This window comes from Microcebus murinus, chromosome 24 (genome assembly GCF_040939455.1).
Source record: "Microcebus murinus isolate Inina chromosome 24, M.murinus_Inina_mat1.0, whole genome shotgun sequence".
Classification (NCBI taxonomy): domain Eukaryota; kingdom Metazoa; phylum Chordata; class Mammalia; order Primates; family Cheirogaleidae; genus Microcebus; species Microcebus murinus.
The window spans coordinates 2,582,602-2,601,258 of record NC_134127.1 but is presented as its reverse complement, the minus strand read 5'-3'; the positions used below and the strand labels follow the sequence as shown (position 1 = coordinate 2,601,258).

The following is an 18,657-nucleotide window of genomic DNA, read 5'->3' as shown; positions in this document are numbered from 1 at the left end:
AGTTATCAAACATGTCCTACATTTTGTACTGAATAAATGCATGATTTCCAGCATGCCAAAGTTGGTGTTACCAGAGTCTTTGAGAAGACATTCGGTGAGGAATTCTCAAGTGTCCATTGGTGGAGCAGACTTGTCTTCTGAGGAAGACAACAGCTGTGTGTCTTTACATTCTCTTTCTCATTTGATGCTAACAGAGAACACTTTAGACTCCTACATTATTTTAGCAGCCTCATTGGAAAACTTCTAAGCCTGGAATATGTTTCGCCCAGTGAAATTTTCTACTTTGCAATTTTTATATTTAAGTCCTCGTGTTTTATGTGCATTTTCTTGCCTTATTTGCATGTTACCTTTTGCTCTTAACAAATCTGATACATTTGGTAAATCCCTTGTTGTTGTTTTTCCAGAAACAATTTTTTTCAAAACTATTACCCCAATATCTAGAAGTGCACATTATAGTGGAGAAAGCTTTGGTAAGTACAACTTTCCTTCTTGCCTTCCTGCCTTCTCCCCCCTCCTCCTTCCCATGCTCCTTCTCCCCTCTTTCCTACTTTTCTTCCTTCCCTTTCCTCAGTTTCTTCCCTCTCATCTCCTCTCTCCTTCCTTGCTCCCTCCCTGCTCCCTCCCTGCTCCCTCCCTTCCTGCTCCCTCCCTTCCTGCCTTCCCTTCTCCTCTGCCTTGGAATGTGGGCGTGGCAGAGGACTGGGCATAAAGCATGTAACCAGCTGTTCTCGTTTTCTCTGTTAGCCTATGATTGCCTCTGCTCAAGCCTGTGCTGAATACTCTCTGTGCTGGGTATAGTGTTGTCTACCAGATAGTTGTAGGATGTTCAATTTGGGAGCCAGGCAAGACCCTCTTCACTGAGGCTGCTGTTGTGAGTGTTTCTCTACCCAGTGTCTCCCCACAGAGGTGAACAGTAGCAGCTGTTGATGGTATCTACACAGTGGCCGTGGGCTCCCAGGCTGTGGGCATTTGCTTGAACTAGGTCATGGTGTACTGGTGGCTCGAGGTTGGGGTGTCCCTGGTGGGGCCCTGGACTTTGGAGCAGTTCCTCTGGCCCCGCAGGGGTGGTGGAGGCTCTGGGCTGGAGTCTTGTGGTCCAGGTGCAGCTCTGGAGTCTTGAGGATGGTGTCCCCTGGGCCTGGCAGGAGCTCTGGGAGCGCAGAGGCAAAGCCTCAGGCTCTGGGGTGAGAACTTCAGAGCCAGGATTCGGAAGGAGCCTGAAGCGGGGCTGTGTGGGTCGGGTGTGCTGATCTGACATGGAGGGTGTGCTCAGGGCTGAGCCGGCTGGATGCAGTTGGGGCCTGGATGGCGAAGTCACGGCCAACCAAGCATGTGGCAGGCTGTTCTGACACGGAAAATGTCAGGCGCCGGGACGCGGCCACTTGCCGCCTCCCCGTCACTCCGCATCTCCGCGGGCCAGGGCCAGCGTTGGCGTGGCTAGTTGGAGGGCACACTGCTGGGGCCAGCCCCAATGGCAGAGAGTCATGGGCCTGTGTGCCAGAATGCCCCCAGGCCCACGTGTGGCTGCCTGTTTCCGGCATGATCACACTGCTTGGGTGATCCTGACTGGGTAATTTTTGAAACCCACTGTTTTTGATTGGATGTCAAAGCCTGTTGTTGATTGGATGTTAAAGCTTTATGTTGATTGGATGTTAAAGCTTGTAGTTGATTGGATGCTTTTTGAGCCCTACCAAGGGTATAAAAGCAGGAGGAGACCAAGGAAGGGGGACAGAAGAGTCAGAAGATCGGAAGACAGGCAGAGGGCTGTAACGCTAGGTGTGCTGAGCCTGTCAGAGGAATAAAGGCTGCTCTCCGACTCTTCGTGTGCCCCTGGGTTCTTTCCTGGTCAAGAGCTGTAACACAAACTGTACGGGTTACCGCAACAGTTCTGCAGACTCCAGACTGGGGCCAGCGTGGATGCCCAGTGATGTGGGCGGGGGTCCGTTCCAGTGGTCCAAGGACCACTGGAGTGGGAGGTGGGAATTCTTCCCACCTCACCCATGACCTGCCAGAGCAGCTGCCCAAAGTCCCCCCAGGTCAAGAGCCTGCTGCTCCCCAGTCAGTTCCCTTGCTGAGATCCCATCATGCTGCAGGGGAGGGGTGCTTGGCTTCCAGTCACAGGACATGCAAGGGCGCCTCTAGCTAGTCCTCTCCCTCCCCAGCCTGGTACCAACCTGGTACCACGCCCCTGAGAGCTCTGCCCAGTCTGCACTTGCCCATTGTCTGGTGCAGTGCCTCCACACAGACTCCAGGAAGGACTGGGATCCAACCAGGTAGCAGTCTGTGGCAGTGGCCAGAAATAAAGTAGCTTTATAAGACAAATCTCACTTTGTCTTATTTTCATTAAAAGTAAATTTAAAGGCCGGGCGCAGTGGCTCACGCCTGTCATCCCAGCACTCTGGGAGGCCGAGGCGGGCGGATTGCTCGAGGTCAGGAGTTCGAAACCAGCCTGAGCAAGAGCGAGACCCCGTCTCTACTATAAATAGAAAGAAATTAATTGGCCAACTAATATATATAGAAAAAAATGAGCCGAGCATAGTGGTGCATGCCTGTAGTACCAGCTACTTGGGAGGCTGAGGCAGGAGGATCGCTTGAGCCCAGGAGTTTGAGGTTGCTGTGAGCTAGGCTGACGCCACGGAACTCACTCTAGCCTGGGCAACAAAGTGAGACTCTGTCTCAAACAAAAAAAATTAAAAAATAGATTTAAAAAAATATTTTCTATGTGTTTGTGTATTTAACTCTTGATTAATTTAAAATTGTACTGCTTAGATTTAAAAAAAATGAGAATCCTTAATATATTTTTGTTGTTCATTTACTCCACACTGGTAAAAAAAAAAAAGTACTCTGAATTGTGTATATGTATTGAAATGTATTAATATTTGATTTCCTTTGCATCCTAGCATATGGTCAATTTTGTAAATATTTTGTACACATTTGAAAAGATTTATTAGATTTTGCCTTGTTGTAGACATATGTTAGAGATATTGCAGGTTAAGTTTCAGACCATCACAATAAAGCACATAATCTCAATAAAGCCACACAAAGTTTTTGCTTTCCCAATGCAAAAAAAAATGTATGTTTACAATATATGTCATCTAAGTGTTCAGTAGCATTGTGTCTTAGAAAACAATGTACATACCTTAATTTAAAAATATTATTGTTAAAAAATTGTGACACAGAGGCACAGAGTGAGTTATGCTGGGAAAGTGGCACCCATAGACTTGCTCAACAACACAGTTGCCAGAAAACTTCCATTTGTAGAAAATGCAATGTCTGCAAAGGGCAATAAAGCAAAGCGCAATAAAATGAGGTATACCTGTATTGTATATTACCTTCTGCAGAGCTCTATACATGTTAATGAGATTAAACAAATAGTTTAGCAATGTTCTTCAGGGTTTATATGTTGCTAAATTTGTTCTCAGGTTCTATCAGTTACTGAAAGAATTGGGTTAATGTGTTAAAACTATTATTGTGAGTTTCTTAAGTTTTTTCAATTGTGTCAGTTTGGCTTGTCATATTTCGATGATATGTATTCGTTCCTAATAATGAAGCATTGTTATCTCTTTCTTATATGTTGACAAATTTGTCTTTATAATATAAACCTTTGGAGTTAGCAATACCATCCAAGGTGTTATGACATTTGGTATAAGAAATTACGTTTCTATTATTTGATTATCTTGGGTATTCACAAAGAGATTGTCCTAAATGACTATTTTTTATTTGTATCTTGCAGAAGAATATATTTCACATATCTAACACCTACCAGATACAGTATTTTTTAGTGAAAAAGGAAACATTTCTTTAAAATATATTTAATTTTTAATTCAGTCAATAGAAATACATCATTAATTTTACATTAGTTTTTAAAATCAGCACCTATAAGCACTCATCCTATATTGTAATTGTGAGTGAGCAAGTCATAACAATTTCTAAGATTTTGTAGGCTTCCTTATTTTCAATTTGTAAAATTGGTAATTTCACAGAGGTATTAAGCATTTTCCAAATATAATTCTAAAATCAAATATATTTATTAGGCCCAAACATGAGTCCATATCTTTTCAATAACTTGCCAAATTTAAGGGACAGCATTTTCTTTCTCCTGTTCTCATACGTTATCCCATTTTATACTTTTCAAACTTTTTGACTCATTCATTTCACATAATTTTCACTAAAAATCATGGTGATTTATTTCTTTATTCCTATAGTTATATCTGTGTATTTCAATTATTTTTTGTTTATTTATTTGTTGTCATTTATTTACCAAGTGTGCAATGGGAGATCTTTCATTAATTCTCTCTGTATTGTAAAAAATTTCTAGCTCAAGAAATACTTTTATAATAGAGATACATCTGTATAGCTATTTTAATACCTCTTAAAGATTTCATTTTTTTTCTGCTTGAGAGTGTCTTTAAAATATATAACACGTAAGAATTTATTATGAGTGTCCAAGTGTGCTTTTTACCTTTTGTTGTTTGTTTTACTATAAAAATTATCATTTTATATTAGTATGATTTAAATTGTTTGACAAACCCTGTGCTTTTTCTGCTTGGTATCACCAAGGTATATTCACCATTTAAAAATTCCTATAATTTGCATATTTTAAAAATCATAAAAAATAATTTTTTTCCAGTATGATTATATGGGATCTGAAATGATGGCTGTAACTCAGAAAATTATCCAGATTTTTGGGCTTGTCAACACTGTAAGTTCTTTACTTTTTGCTATTTCTAATTTAATGAAAATTAATTCAAAATAACTTTCATTCTATCATGGCAAATTAATGACAAATAGTTTATTAGTTTAATACACAAAATACTCATATGAACCTTTTATTTATTTTTATATACTGTTTTATTTATTTATTTTGTATGTACTGTTTTAATGTAATGATTTGTATTACTTGAAAAATATACCATAAATCTTATTTTTAGATGTTTACCCAGTTCAAGTTGACTGTTATACTGTCTTCCTTGGAATTGTGGTCAGATAAAAACCAAATTTCCACCATCGGGGATGCTAATGACATATTACAAAGATTTTTGGTCTGGAAACGGGACTATCTCATCCTACGGCCCCATGACATAGCATACTTACTTATGTAAGCACAATATTATACATTACTAAAGAGATGCATTATGTGTAATTCCATTAAATTGGCAATTTAATGCATTTATTATGTTCTTCAACTCTTGCTAGGCTTCTTTGAAAATGTTTTAAAAATGTAGATTTTGACATGGAGATGATAGTGTACTTGGGAATATAATAAAAGTGACAATAATTAGTTTTATATCAGTATACTTTGGAGTATAATTATTGTGTAGTTTTATATCAGTATACTTTGGAGTACATTATTATTGGAAAAAATCTGGATTTCAACTTTTATGATATTGACTTTACTACAGAATACTTATAACCATTAGCTTTTTACTGCTGTAAAAATTGGCACCGTTCAATTACAGTTATCCATTATATGTTATTCATGTCATGTCTATTTTTTTACTAAGATGATTTGGCAATATTTTGATAATATTTAATTTAAAAAGTGCTTACCTTTAGGGCAATTTTGCCTCTTTTACAAATTAAAAATTATTTTCTGTTTAGCTTTTAATGACCAAACTAAATTGATTTTGACATAATAAAATTATATCCAATCTAGGAGTTAGCCCAGGACAAAACGTTGGTATTAAAATAAACTGGGGGCGTATGGTGGCTCACATCAGTAATCCTAGAACTGGGGAAGATTGAGGGGGGACATCACTTGAGCTCAGGAGTTTGATTCCAGCCTGAGCAAAAGTGAGACCCTGTCTCTACTAAAAGTAGAAAAAATTGGCCAAGTGTGGTGGCACAAACCTATAGTCCCAGCTACTGGGGAGGCTGAGGCAGGAGGATCACTGGAGCCCAGGGGTTTGAGGTTGCTGTGAGCTAGGCTGACGCCATAGCACTCTAGGCAGGGCAACAAAGCAAGACTCTGTCTCAGAATATATAAATAAATAAATAAATAATAAACAAACAAACAAATAAAACCTTTTAATAGTTTGAGCATTTTGTGTAATATATTAGATATCATATATGTTTGCAAAGTCATTTTAAAATTTTATGAAAAGGAGATTTAATTTAATAAACTTTTAAATTGCTCTGAATAACGATGTTAATAAAAAGACAATGCTATAATGATGTAGTTACAGGAAACATCCTAAATATATGGGGGCAGCATTTCCTGGCACAATATGCAACAAAAACTATGATGCTGGTCTTGCTGTGGTATGTAATTTTTATCCTTCTTTACATTATTACTTTTAAAATCTTACATTATATTTTATAAAATTTAAGGGATTAAATAGTATATAACAACTTGATTTTTTTTTCTGTATATGTATATTCATCATTATTTTGGGGGAACAGAATTATTAGAATGTTGGAAATTTTATAAATTTCAAATGGAAAGAGTATTATATGAACAAATATTATTAGTATACCCACTCACCAGTAGTCCTGATGGACACCTCTAATGTTTTATTTTGCCATTTGCTTCAGATTTTTAAAGAAATAAAACATCAGAGGAAAGTTGAAGCCTCCTGCATGTTTCCTCTGCATTCAAGAAATAGCGAAAGTCATGAATTGTGCTTGCCACTTTGTGGTATTTTTACAAATGTGTGTATCCATAATCAATTTATATTATTTTCTGCACTGTTCTTATTTATATATCATTTTAGAACTGTTCTGAATGGTCTTTTAAAAGATACAAACATGTTGAATCATTGTACTCTGTTTTGTCTTTTTAATTTTTTAATTTTCATCAAGTAACACACATACACATTAAAAATACAAATTGTATTACAAGACTAATACTGGAAAACAAATAAATCGGTTGCCTGCATAATGTATACTCCTTAAATCCTCTTTGTCAGAGCTTTAAAGAATTTCTCCTACTATCATATAACTCCGTATTCATTTCTTCTCAAATAAAACGGTTTTGATGTACAAAATACAGTGTATAGAGAAAATCGCACAAGTCATAAATGAACAGCACAATTTTTACCAAGGTAATATATAGGTATAAACACCACAAAAATCAAGAAATAGAATATCGTCAACACCTGTGAATCATTGCTCCTCTCAATTACTATGCATGGCGAAGGAAACCACGATCCTGACACCTATTGCCCTGGGTTGCTTTTACCTCTTTTTGAACTTTATGTAGATAGTACACAGTGAGTATTATTGTATCTCCTCTGTTTCTCTCCAGATTATGTCTGCAAGTATCATCCTTGTTCCTAGGTGTAGGAATAGTGTGTTCATTATTTCACTCTATATTGCTAAAAACTATGCCCCTGGAGTTTCTTGCCCTTTTAACTGTAGACATTATCTATTGATTTAAGCAATAATAGGAAATCCTACTGAAGTACAAATTATTACTTAAGTTATTCCTATCATTGAAGTAGAAGTTAACATTTTAAGAGCTCATCAGAGGTACATTCCACCTCTTCTGTTATTCCTTTGTAATTATATACCATATTTGAATTGTGTTTTATTTCCTGGTGAGCCAAATAATGAACTAAGATAAAATTGCCTAAGTTTTGTAACTTTTATTTTTTTCTTAAATGTATAATTATATTGAATTTCTCCCCAAATTCTTCAATAAAATTTAAAATGGCTCTATTTTTGTACATGTTCTAGAAATTCCTTTTTCCTGCCTTGGAGACATTCTGGAAAACTTTTCCTTTTAACCAATCTATATTAGAATTGCTGTGCAGCTGTGGTTTGAGAATATTCAATCTTGTTTCAATTGGAATATGTGTATTTCTCTTTTATTATTTTCTCATTCATTTTGGTAGAATATATGCTCCTGTAATTTATTGAGAAAGAGTAATGGGAAGGAAGTCCTGTGGGAGTTGTATGATTGAAAAATGTGTTTAATTCTTTAAAACATTTATTTGTTTAACTTTATTTAAAAAAAAAATATATATATATATATATACACACACACCTGGTAATTTTAAGTCTCCTTCATTGTCTTTTAACTTTTCTTTAGAAATGTAAGGCCATTCTTATTGTCATTCACTTGTATGTGGCTTGCTTGTTTCTTTATGAAAACATTCAAGATCTTTTTATCCTTGCACCAGGTCTTTCGTCATCCAATGCTCTGGTTATAGTGAAGCCCTTTCTATGTGGGTACTAATTAACTTCTGACCTGAGAAATTTTACTACATTACATCTTTGATAATTTTTTAATTCCTATTTTCTCTTTTCTCTCTAGTACTTCGTTAATTTTATATTAGATCATTTTGATTCAATATCTACTTTCTTTTCTCTTGTACTTTTTCTTTTATTTTCACATTTTCCAATATTTCTTCATATTCATATTCTGAATCAGTCCCTCATATAAGTGCTCTCAGATCTAATTCCTACTCATCCCCAGCTCTTATCTGTCTTACCAAGAACCATATTTCATAAGCTTCTTTGCCTTCTGGCTTTTCTATATGTTCAGCAGATGTGGATGGTTAAATGGAGGAGAAGAGTTGTGGTATATCTTCCTCCTGGCCCTGCTTGGAGCAATGCTTCAGAACTGTGACTTCCTGCTCCTGAGAAACAGCTTCTCCCTCTGTGGCCTCAGCTCCAGCTGACAGCACTGTTTATGGGCACTAATGATAGATCCTCACGCATTTGTCCCTCCTGTCCTGAAGAAGATGGCAACTTTATGCTTTTCTAATCTCAGAGCCTCATTGTTCTCTGTTGCTTAATTAGTGATTTCTTACCAGTTGACCAGTTCACAACTGAAAATGATGCCCCAAATTAATTATTCATTAACTGTTGTAGAATTAAAAATGCAAATAGTATTTTATAATAGGACATTAGTTGGAAAGGGGTGAGCCTAAGATTTGAGATGGTAATATTGCATGAACAAAGATGAATCTGACAGTTGTAAAGCTCCAAGTGCCTCTAACATATTTGTTGTTCACTGAAGCGGGTGATCCTCATCTGTCTGGTGAAGTGAGCCTTCTCACCTCTCTTGCTTAAAGACCCTACAGTGATCTCATTTGAGTTGCATGCCTTATACTATGATCCCTGTTCACTTCCAGCTTTATCTTAAGATTTAGCACACTTTCTCTGTAATGGCTAGATAGTAAATGTTTTAGATTTTGTGAGCTGTATGATCTCTGTGTCAGCTACTCAATTCTGCCCTTGTACTGCGGAAGTCAACATGGTATATAAATGAATGAGCATGACTGTGTTCCAATAAAACTTCATGAACACTGAACTTTGAATTTCATATAGCTTTCATGTATTACAATATTACTTTTCTCCTGATTTTTTCAATTATTTAAAAGTTAAAAAAACATTCTTATTTGTAAACTGTACAAAATTAGGTAGGATTTGGCCTATGGGTCATAGTTTTGTGACCCCTGCTTTACTTTCATCAGATCTCATGCTCATAGACAACAATAGAAGGTGTAAGAGTATCTCTGGAAGGTGGTAGTTCATAAGCCAAAAGAATTTGCAAGATCTGACAAATTTATATTGACATGTCCCTGAAGAAAAATGTGAGAGAGTAGATACCAAGGGTTCTGGAGAAAAAGAACTGGATAATTGTTGGTTCATGCAAAAATTAATATAGGTGAAAAACTGAAAACACTTGAGATTTTGGCTTTAGTGTGCTAGCTGAAACAATTGGGAGTGGCTTTACCAGTTTGTTTCATCAAACATATCCTGATTGTGCTTCTCGTGGTGTCTGCCCTCTGAAGCCTTGGAAAGACAGCTCAAGTTGATTGATAGATTTTGGATTTCTGCATATAGATAACTAATTAGATTATCTGAGAATATGGAGAGCTTTGTTTACTCCGTTCCAACCTGCATGTCATGTATTTATTTTTGAGTTAGTCCACCAGGCAGAACACCCAATAGAGTGTTGAATAGATGTGGTGAGAATCCTAATTGTCTTCTTTCTGATCTTCGAGGGCATGCACTCAGTCTTTCACAAATGTTTATGATTTTAACTGTAGGTTTTTTATAGGTGCCTTTTATCAAGTTAAGGAAGTTCCCTTTGATTCCCTCTTTGCTGAAAGTTGTTTGTTTGTTTTATCAGAAATGGTTATTGAATTTGGTCAGATGCCTTCTCTGCATTTATTCAGATGATCATGTGTTTTTTATTCTTTAGTTTGTTGCTGTAGTGATTATATTATTGATGGAGTTTCAAATGTTGAACCAGCTTTGCATTCTCAGATTAAACTCTACTTGGTCTTGAGGTATTATATTGGATTCAAGTTACCAAAATTTCATTTAAGGAGTTTTGCATCTAGGTTTGTGAGATGTTGGAACTGTAGTTATCTTTTCTTCTAAGGAGTATTTCTGGATTTGGTATCAGGATAATGATGATTACATAGAATGAGCTGTTTCTCCAGTTCTAGTTTTTTGAAGAGTTTGTATAAAATTGCTATAATTTTGTTCTTTGAGGATTGGTAGAATTCACCAAGGAAGTCATCTGAGCCTGGAGCTTTCTTTGTGGGAAGTTTTTAAAATATATTTTAATTTTTATTAGATATAAAGTGATTCTGGTTAAGTATTTTTTCTTGAGTGAGACTATTAGTTTTTGTCTTTTAAAAACTTTATCAACTTCATTTAATTGTCAGATGTATTGGCAAATGTTGTAGACAATGTTCCCTTTATAATCTTTTTGCTATTTTCTCATATGGTATAAGGGCAAAGTATATCTCTTTGTCCTCTTTTTAAAAGTTACTAATTTCATTTACAAGGGTTCAATTCCCAGGACTTAATCACATCCAACTCCTAATATCATCACCTTAGGGTAAAGATTTCAGCATAGAAATTTTGGGAGGACACAAAAATTCAGAGTATAACATTATGTTTTTTAATGTTTATTTAGTTCAAATATTTTATTATTCCCTCTTTGATTTATTTGATCAAATAGTTATTTAGAAGTACATCATTAATTTTTAGATATTTTGGCATACTTCAGTATTTTTTTGTTATTCACTTCTAATGCAATTGAATTATAATCAGAGAACATTTTCTACATAATCAGAATCCTTTTACATTTTGAGAGACATTCTATAGCTCTGATTGTGGTATATTATGTTAAATTTACAATGAATACTTGAAAATAATGTATATTCCATTGTTTAGTGACATCAATAAATTTCAAGTTTGTGAAGTTGATTGTTAATGTGGTTTAAGCATTCTATATCTGTGCTGATTTTCTGTCTGTGATTCCATTGCTTATTGAGAAAGGTATTGAAATTTCTGAGTATAATTGAGAATTTGTCTCTTTCACCTTTCAGCTCAGTTTGATATTTACTTTGATAATGTTGCTACTCAAGTTTCTTTTTTTTTTTTTTTTTTTTTTTTTTGAGACAGAGTCTCGCTTTGTTGCACAGGCTAGAGTGAGTGCCGTGGCGTCAGCCTAGCTCACAGCAACCTCAAACTCCTGGGCTCGAGCGATCCTTCTGCCTCAGCCTCCCGGGTAGCTGGGACTACAGGCATGCGCCACCATGCCCGGCTAATTTTTTATATATATATTAGTTGGCCAATTAATTTCTTTCTATTTATAGTAGAGACGGGGTCTCGCTCTTGCTCAGGCTGGTTTTGAACTCCTGACCTTGAGCAATCCTCCCGCCTCGGCCTCCCAAGAGCTAGGATTACAGGCGTGAGCCACAGCGCCCGGCCTCAAGTTTCTTTTTAAGTTAATGTTAAAATAGTCTGTATGTACTCATTTTTTATACTTAACCCATTCGTTTCTTTATGTTTAAAGTTGATGGGTAAGATACAATTTGGACTGGCTCTTTTATTTAGTCTGAAAATTTTCCCTCTTAATTGGGGGATTTAGACTATAAAAATTTAATGCAATCTGTGATATGCTTTATTTAAAATCTATCATCTTTGTGTTTGATTTTGACTAATTCCTTATCGTTTGTGCTTCATGTCCACTCTTTTATTCCTTCTTTTTGGTTGAGTATTTTCCATTTAATCTACTTTTTTGGTTTATTAGCTATAACCCCCACCCCTTTTTAGTTGTTGCTTTAGGGATTATAGCATATGTCATGAATTTATCAACTCTAATTTTCATTAAGTATATACTACTTCACATGTAATATATGAGACATATACCAGTATTCTTTCATTTCCCACCTCCCAGCCTTGGATTATTTTGCCATACATTATAAACCCCAAATGTGTTGTTATTGTAGGTGCTTTGAACTGTCATTTTAAAAAGGAATTTTAAAAAATAGAAAACTATTTTTCATTTATTTTCCGGTTATAGTTTACTTCATTCATTAGAGTGGATCTGACTACTATCATTTTCTCCTTCATAGAGAATTTGGTTTAACTTTTTTTTTTTTTTTTTTTTTTTTTGGTAATGTGGTGAGAAATTCTTTCCTTTTTTGCATGACCTAAAAGTCTTCATTTTATCCTAGTTTTTAAAAGATATTTCTCTGTGTATACAATTCTAAATCAGCGGGTTTTGTTGTTGTTGTTGTTTTCTCCAAGAGCAATAGAGAATCCCTCCCCATTTTCTCTTTTTATTGCTCTGATGACAAGTTTGGTGTAATTTTTACCTTTGTTCCTTACTATGTAATGTATCTCGTCCCCACCCTGCCTGGGCACTTTAAGAGACGTATTACTTTTGATTGCAATGTATTTGATGGTCTGTGTTGAGTTCCCATGGCTGCCATAACAAAATACCACAACTTCAGTGACTTAGGCAATAGAAATTTATTGCCTCACAGCTCTGCAGAAAATAGAATTCTGCAAGTAACATGAGCAGAGTTGGTTCCTCTTGAGGGATCTGAAGGATTATCTATTCTGTGCCTCTGCCCTAGCTTCTGAGAGTTTGCTAGTGATCTTTGGCACCACTTGCTTGTAGATGCATTATCCTAATATCTGCCTTTATCTTCACATCTTTCTGTGTCTCTGTCTCTGTATCTAAACTCCCTCTTTTTATAAAACTATCAGTCATATTGGATAAGGGCACATACTAATGACCTCATTTTAACAGAGGATAGGACTTCAACCCATGTGTTTTAGAGGGACACAATTCAACATCTGAAAGGGTCTTTGTTTGTAATTATTTTACTTGTCATTTGCTGAGCTTCTTGAATATTTAGGCTTATGGTGATTCTCAAATTTGAAAAGGTTTCAGCTGTAATACACTCAAATGTTTTTAATTCTCCTCAATTTTTCTCATGTGGGAACTACAAATAAACCTATATAAAGATAATATAATCCCCACACCTTACAGATGTTCCATTAATTTGAATTAGTTTTTTTTTTTAATTTTTGTCTCTGTGCTTTGTTTTATTGCTATGTCTTCAAGGTCATTAATTTTTTTAAAAATTTTCTATTAAGATGTAAATCTCATCCAGTGTATTTTTTGCTTTCAGACTTCCTCTCTAGAAGTCTGAATTTTTCTATTTTTGAATTTTTTTCTTTCTATGCATATTTGGCTATAATGGGATTTAACTGACAAATAAGGTGTGCAATTTGATGTCTTGCTATATATATATATATGGATATCATGTATCATGTTATGAAATGATCACAATAATCAAATTAGCATTTCCATCACCTTGCATTGGTATATTTTTTGCATGTGTTGAGAGCACTTAAGAACTACACTCTTAGCAAATTTCAGGTATATAATACAGTATTGTTAACTATAGTTCCCATGCTATACATTAGACATCCAGACTGTATTCATCTTCCATAACTTAAACTTTATTCCCTTTGACCTACATCTCTTCATTTCCTTCAGTGCCCCAAATGTGGGAACCACCATTCTATCCTGTGTGTTTATGAGTTTGACTATTTTAAGTTCCACATATAAGTGAGATCATAGACTATTTGTCTTTCTGTGTCTGTGTTTCACTTAGCGTGATACTGTCTAGGTTTATCTATATCATATATATTGTTGTAAATAACAGGATTTCCTTTTTTAAAGGCTAATAATTTTGTATTATATGTGTATATACATAAAGAAATGTATATAATATACATATATATACACACACACAAATATATTTATGTGAGAAAAGGAGAAAGAACATTTTCATTATCCATTCATCCATTGGTGACATGTGGGTTGCTGCCCTATTTTGGCTGTTGTGAATAATGCTGCAATGAAAATGGGAACTTTGATATCTGTGTTAGATACTGATGTTGTTTCTCTGAGGCATATACCCAGATGAGGGATTACTGGATCATATGGTAGTTCTATTTTTAATTTTTAAAGACCCTCAGTACTGTTTTACATAATGCCTATACCAATTTACATTGTCCCCAACAATGTACAAGGATGCCCTTTTTAAAATACTTTCTCTGATTTTGCTTTTCTTTTCCTATTTGATAATAACCATTCTGACACATGTGAGGTTATTGTGGTTTTAATTTGCATTTTCCTGATGTTTAATAATGTTGAACACCTTTTCATAGAGAAGTTAGCCATTTGTATGTCCTAATTTAGAAAATGTCTACATATGTTTTCAGCCCATTTTTAAATCTGGTTATTTGATTTCTTTTGTTATAAATGTGTTGTTTGAATTTCTTATAAATTTTGAACATTAAACTCTTAATAGCTATGTGGTTGGCAAATACTGTCTCTTATTCCATAGATTGTCATTTCACACTGCTTTAGTTGTGCAGAAGATTTTTAGTTTGATGCACTCCCACTTGTCTTTTTTGCTTTTGTTTCTTGTGCTTTTGGTTTCCTAGTCAAGAAATAATCACCCAGAACAATGTCAAGAAGCTTCTTTGCTTTGTGTGTGTTTACTTTTCAGAACTTTACAATTTCAGGTTTACCTTTAAGTTTTTAATCCATTTTGAGGTGATTTTTGTATATTTTGTGAGCTATGGATCCAATTTCATTCTTCTGCATGTGGATATACAGTTTTCCCAACACCATTTATTGAAGGAACTATCCTTTCCCCATGGCGTATTATTGACACCCTTGTCAAAGATCAGCTGAATATACATGATTTAATTTATTTCTGTACTGTCTGTTCTGTTCCATTATTTTATAGATCTGTTCTTATGCCAGTAACATACAATTTTGAATGTTATAGATGTGTATTATATTTTAAAATCTGGACATGTGGTACCTCCACCTTTGTCTTCTTATTAAAGAATGTGTTGACTATTTGGAGATTTCTGGAGCTCTTTTTAATATGCAGTGTCTGTGGTGATGTTCTTTTTTAATACTGATATTATTTGTGTCATCTCTCTTCTTGTACAGTTTAAGTAGGGAGGTATTTTATTTTCAGAAGATCTGTTGCATGACTTTGTACTAGCGATTTATTTTTAACTATATAATTATGGATATAAAATATCATGTCTCTATCTCTGATTTGGCATTAAAAGTCCATCTTCTGGTTCGTATATCTTTCCCAAAAACTTGATGGTCAGCCCAGATATTATCCCTCATGTTCTTTTTTGGCTTTAATCTCTTTTCAAATTCTGACATGGTGACTTTCAAGCATAGTTATTATAGGATGGTAGAATTATTTTTATTATAGTTATTATAGATAGACAATACTTATTAACTAATTTTTTCTATTGCTAGACACACATATACACAATCTTTTTGTTTGTTTGTTTTAGGTATGCATTACTTTAATTTTCTCATTATAAATTTCAATTGATATAGAAAATTATAGATAGTCTCAGAATTCTGCTTGTAATGATTAAAGGGCTGAGAAAGATACCATGTTCTACTTATCAAAGCTAAAAAATATGAAATATATTTCTACTTTGCACTGCTACCAGTCATATTTTAATAGCTTTTCATTTCAAATTTTTTAAACCATGGTTGTTCCTGCCATTTCTTCATTCCACTTAGTATACATAACCTTTCAACCTGTTCAACCCTGCTACCCATGCTCATATTATTGGGTCATTTCCCACGCTTTATTTCTCACTCTAAATATCAGTTCCACAAAGAGGTTTTTCTAACTATCTTGTCTATTAATAATTATGTTATCTTATAGTCTTCCATAAAATTTTCTATTGGTATACTTTATTTTCTTCATAACAGTTATTGATCTATTTCTATTACTATATAGGAAGTTCATGTAGAAAGTGTCTGTCAGTGGGCCCACTAACTGATAGGGACTATGTGCCAATTGTTGAAATCTGCATGCTGGTTTCCTGTTTATTGTCTTTTCCCCTTCTGTAAAATAAGCTCTAGGTATGGACAATGTCCATTGCTTTCATCTTGCTACTATACTCCTATCATCTATCACAATGCCTGACATATGAGTACAATTAATATTTGTTAATTGGATGAATTGACTTAATGGGAAAGTGAAATAAATATGTTTTTCTTTGATTTTGTAATATCCTATGTTCAAAGCTATAGAACTTTGTCTTTTCACATTTTAAAGCAGAGAATTTTATAGATCGATTACTTTTTACATTGTTTCATTCTTCTTAATCATTACATAAGCATAAATGTACCTATCAATGGCATATCAAAATAAATTATTATAAAATATACTCAACATAAAAATATTAAATATAAAAATTGTATAAGAGCAAAAATGTTTCAAGTTGTTACTTGCTTTTGTTTTATTCTTATCTAATGGTTTTGTCTTGAATATTTTTTATTCTAGTATCCAGAAGCGATGAGTTTGGAGGGATTTTCAGTTACTATAGCTCAACTGCTTGGCCTTAATATAGGATTAAAATATGATGACATTGCTATGTGTTCTTGTCCACAAGCTACATGCATAATGAATCATGAAGCACTGTAAGACATTTTTAATTAATTTTACATATATTTTTATAAGACTCTTTCCAAGATGTGATGAATTTTTTAAACTTTAACATTCAACTTCATATGAAAAATTGAAAATGTATGTTATGCTTGAAGAGCTACAAACAATTTTTTTTGTAAGTGAAGCAAGAATCTGGAAAGTGATATGTTTTATTATTAAGAAATTTTTATTCAAGAGAATTAGTGGAAGAAATTTAAAGTTAATAAAAACTATGAAATATAGTATAAAATATTAATACTATTGTATTGTTATAGTCTTTGTTGTTTAAAACAAAGATACCTAATATCACCCTTAATAATGTATCATAGTAGTGGAAGTTTTGGCTAATATGTTGAAAAAAATAAAAAGCACTTGAAAAAGAAAACAATGCCCTTATCTGCAGATGTTATTATTGATCACCCAGAAAAATCATCAGAATCAATATACCATTAGAGCAACAACAGCAACATCAACATCAAAAATTTATTAGGATAAATAAATCTAAAAAACTCCAAATAGGATGGACACGCTTGAAGCTCTGAGGGGGACGTGGGGGAAAGGGCAGCATACATAACCTGAACATTTGTACCCCCATAATATCCAGAAATAAAAAAAACAATAGCATGTGAATGCCATCAGTAAGCACATGGATGATCTATTATAAAATTGTTAATTTTTCCAGAGTACATTTATGATTTCAGTACAATCCAAATCAATATATTATTTTTAAGGAACTTGATAAACTGCATGGAAAGGTGATAAAGTGGAGATGGTAAATTAGACAACCTTTTGAGGAGTATGAGCTGGAATTTATGGTAAAAGGAGAAATTTTATAGAAGGGAGATACTACATATACTTGTAGACTCATAGAAATAAAGAAAGGGGAAAAAGGTGATGTTGGATATGAGACTTAACAATATCATCATGTAAATTTTAGAAGACAGGATCTAGTACCAAAGTAGAGAAATGGCTTTTATTAAAACCGGGTATATTTAATATTTGTGATAGGAGATTAGGAAAGTAAATATATAGGGAGGTAGATAATTTGATTAATGGGGATGTAAGGATGTGGGAAATTTTCTCTAATAGGAAGCTAAGAGCAAGGAATATGAGAGCTTTGATAGAAGGTGTGAAATAATTGTCTAGGACTGGAACTTAGAAGCATTTTAGGAAATGTGATAGGATTGTTGAGCATTTTGAATATGTATTAAGAATTTATGATTACAAACTTAATGTGAATTCAAGCAGCATGGTTGTTCATTTTGATCCCTTCAATTTCTGCTTCGGGAGTTGCATCTGCAAAGAAAGTGAAGAGTTGATGTTTTGCCAAGTTAATTTCTATGGGATTTAGAGAGAAGGACGTAGGGAATCTGTATATTCCTGCAGACTTCAATTTTTTTGAATTTTTTAACTAGATTTCAATTTTTTTCTTCCCCCAAACTTGCAGCTTTGAATAAGAAATTTAAGTATTTTGAGGCAACTGCCTTCATTCACCCTATTTCTTTTGTCTTTAGGCCAGGATGTAATCTTCCTCACAAAAAGCTAATAATTTTATGTTTTCTTTAAATTGTCTTTTGTTTATTAAAATTCTGTGTGCTTAGGGATATATAACTATAAACTAATCAACACACACTTCATATTCGTATTCTTTCTTTGGTGGCCACCTTTTAAGCAGAGATTTCAAAAAATAAATTGCATTGTGCCCACCTTAAACAAAAGTTCCATATTCTAAATAATACTGTTAATTTTCACTTGAAAATCATGTGGTCCAAGTAGTAAATAACTTCCAAGCCCATATCTATCTATACACTAATTTTGTGTGAAGAGATATTAGTGCTCAAAGTTTGTAGCTCTTTGCATGAGACCATCTTACAAAAGCATAGCAATACTGATG

At 34.3% G+C, this 18,657-nt stretch overlaps 1 protein-coding gene across 2 annotated transcripts in view; it reads left to right on the top strand.

Annotated features, from left to right (window-relative positions):
• Positions 1 to 18,657, top strand: part of LOC105878171 (disintegrin and metalloproteinase domain-containing protein 18) — a 101,541-nt gene that overhangs the window by 37,651 nt on the left and 45,233 nt on the right. Inside the window, exons 7-12 of one of the 2 annotated variants that reach the window (XM_012777440.3) lie at positions 405 to 470; positions 4,631 to 4,702; positions 4,932 to 5,098; positions 6,180 to 6,261; positions 6,535 to 6,651; positions 16,620 to 16,756. In XM_012777440.3, coding sequence (XP_012632894.1) covers positions 405 to 470; positions 4,631 to 4,702; positions 4,932 to 5,098; positions 6,180 to 6,261; positions 6,535 to 6,651; positions 16,620 to 16,756 — 641 coding nt within the window. The remainder of the gene's footprint in view (positions 1 to 404; positions 471 to 4,630; positions 4,703 to 4,931; positions 5,099 to 6,179; positions 6,262 to 6,534; positions 6,652 to 16,619; positions 16,757 to 18,657) is intronic. The other variant, XM_012777442.3, reaches the window with a different exon arrangement.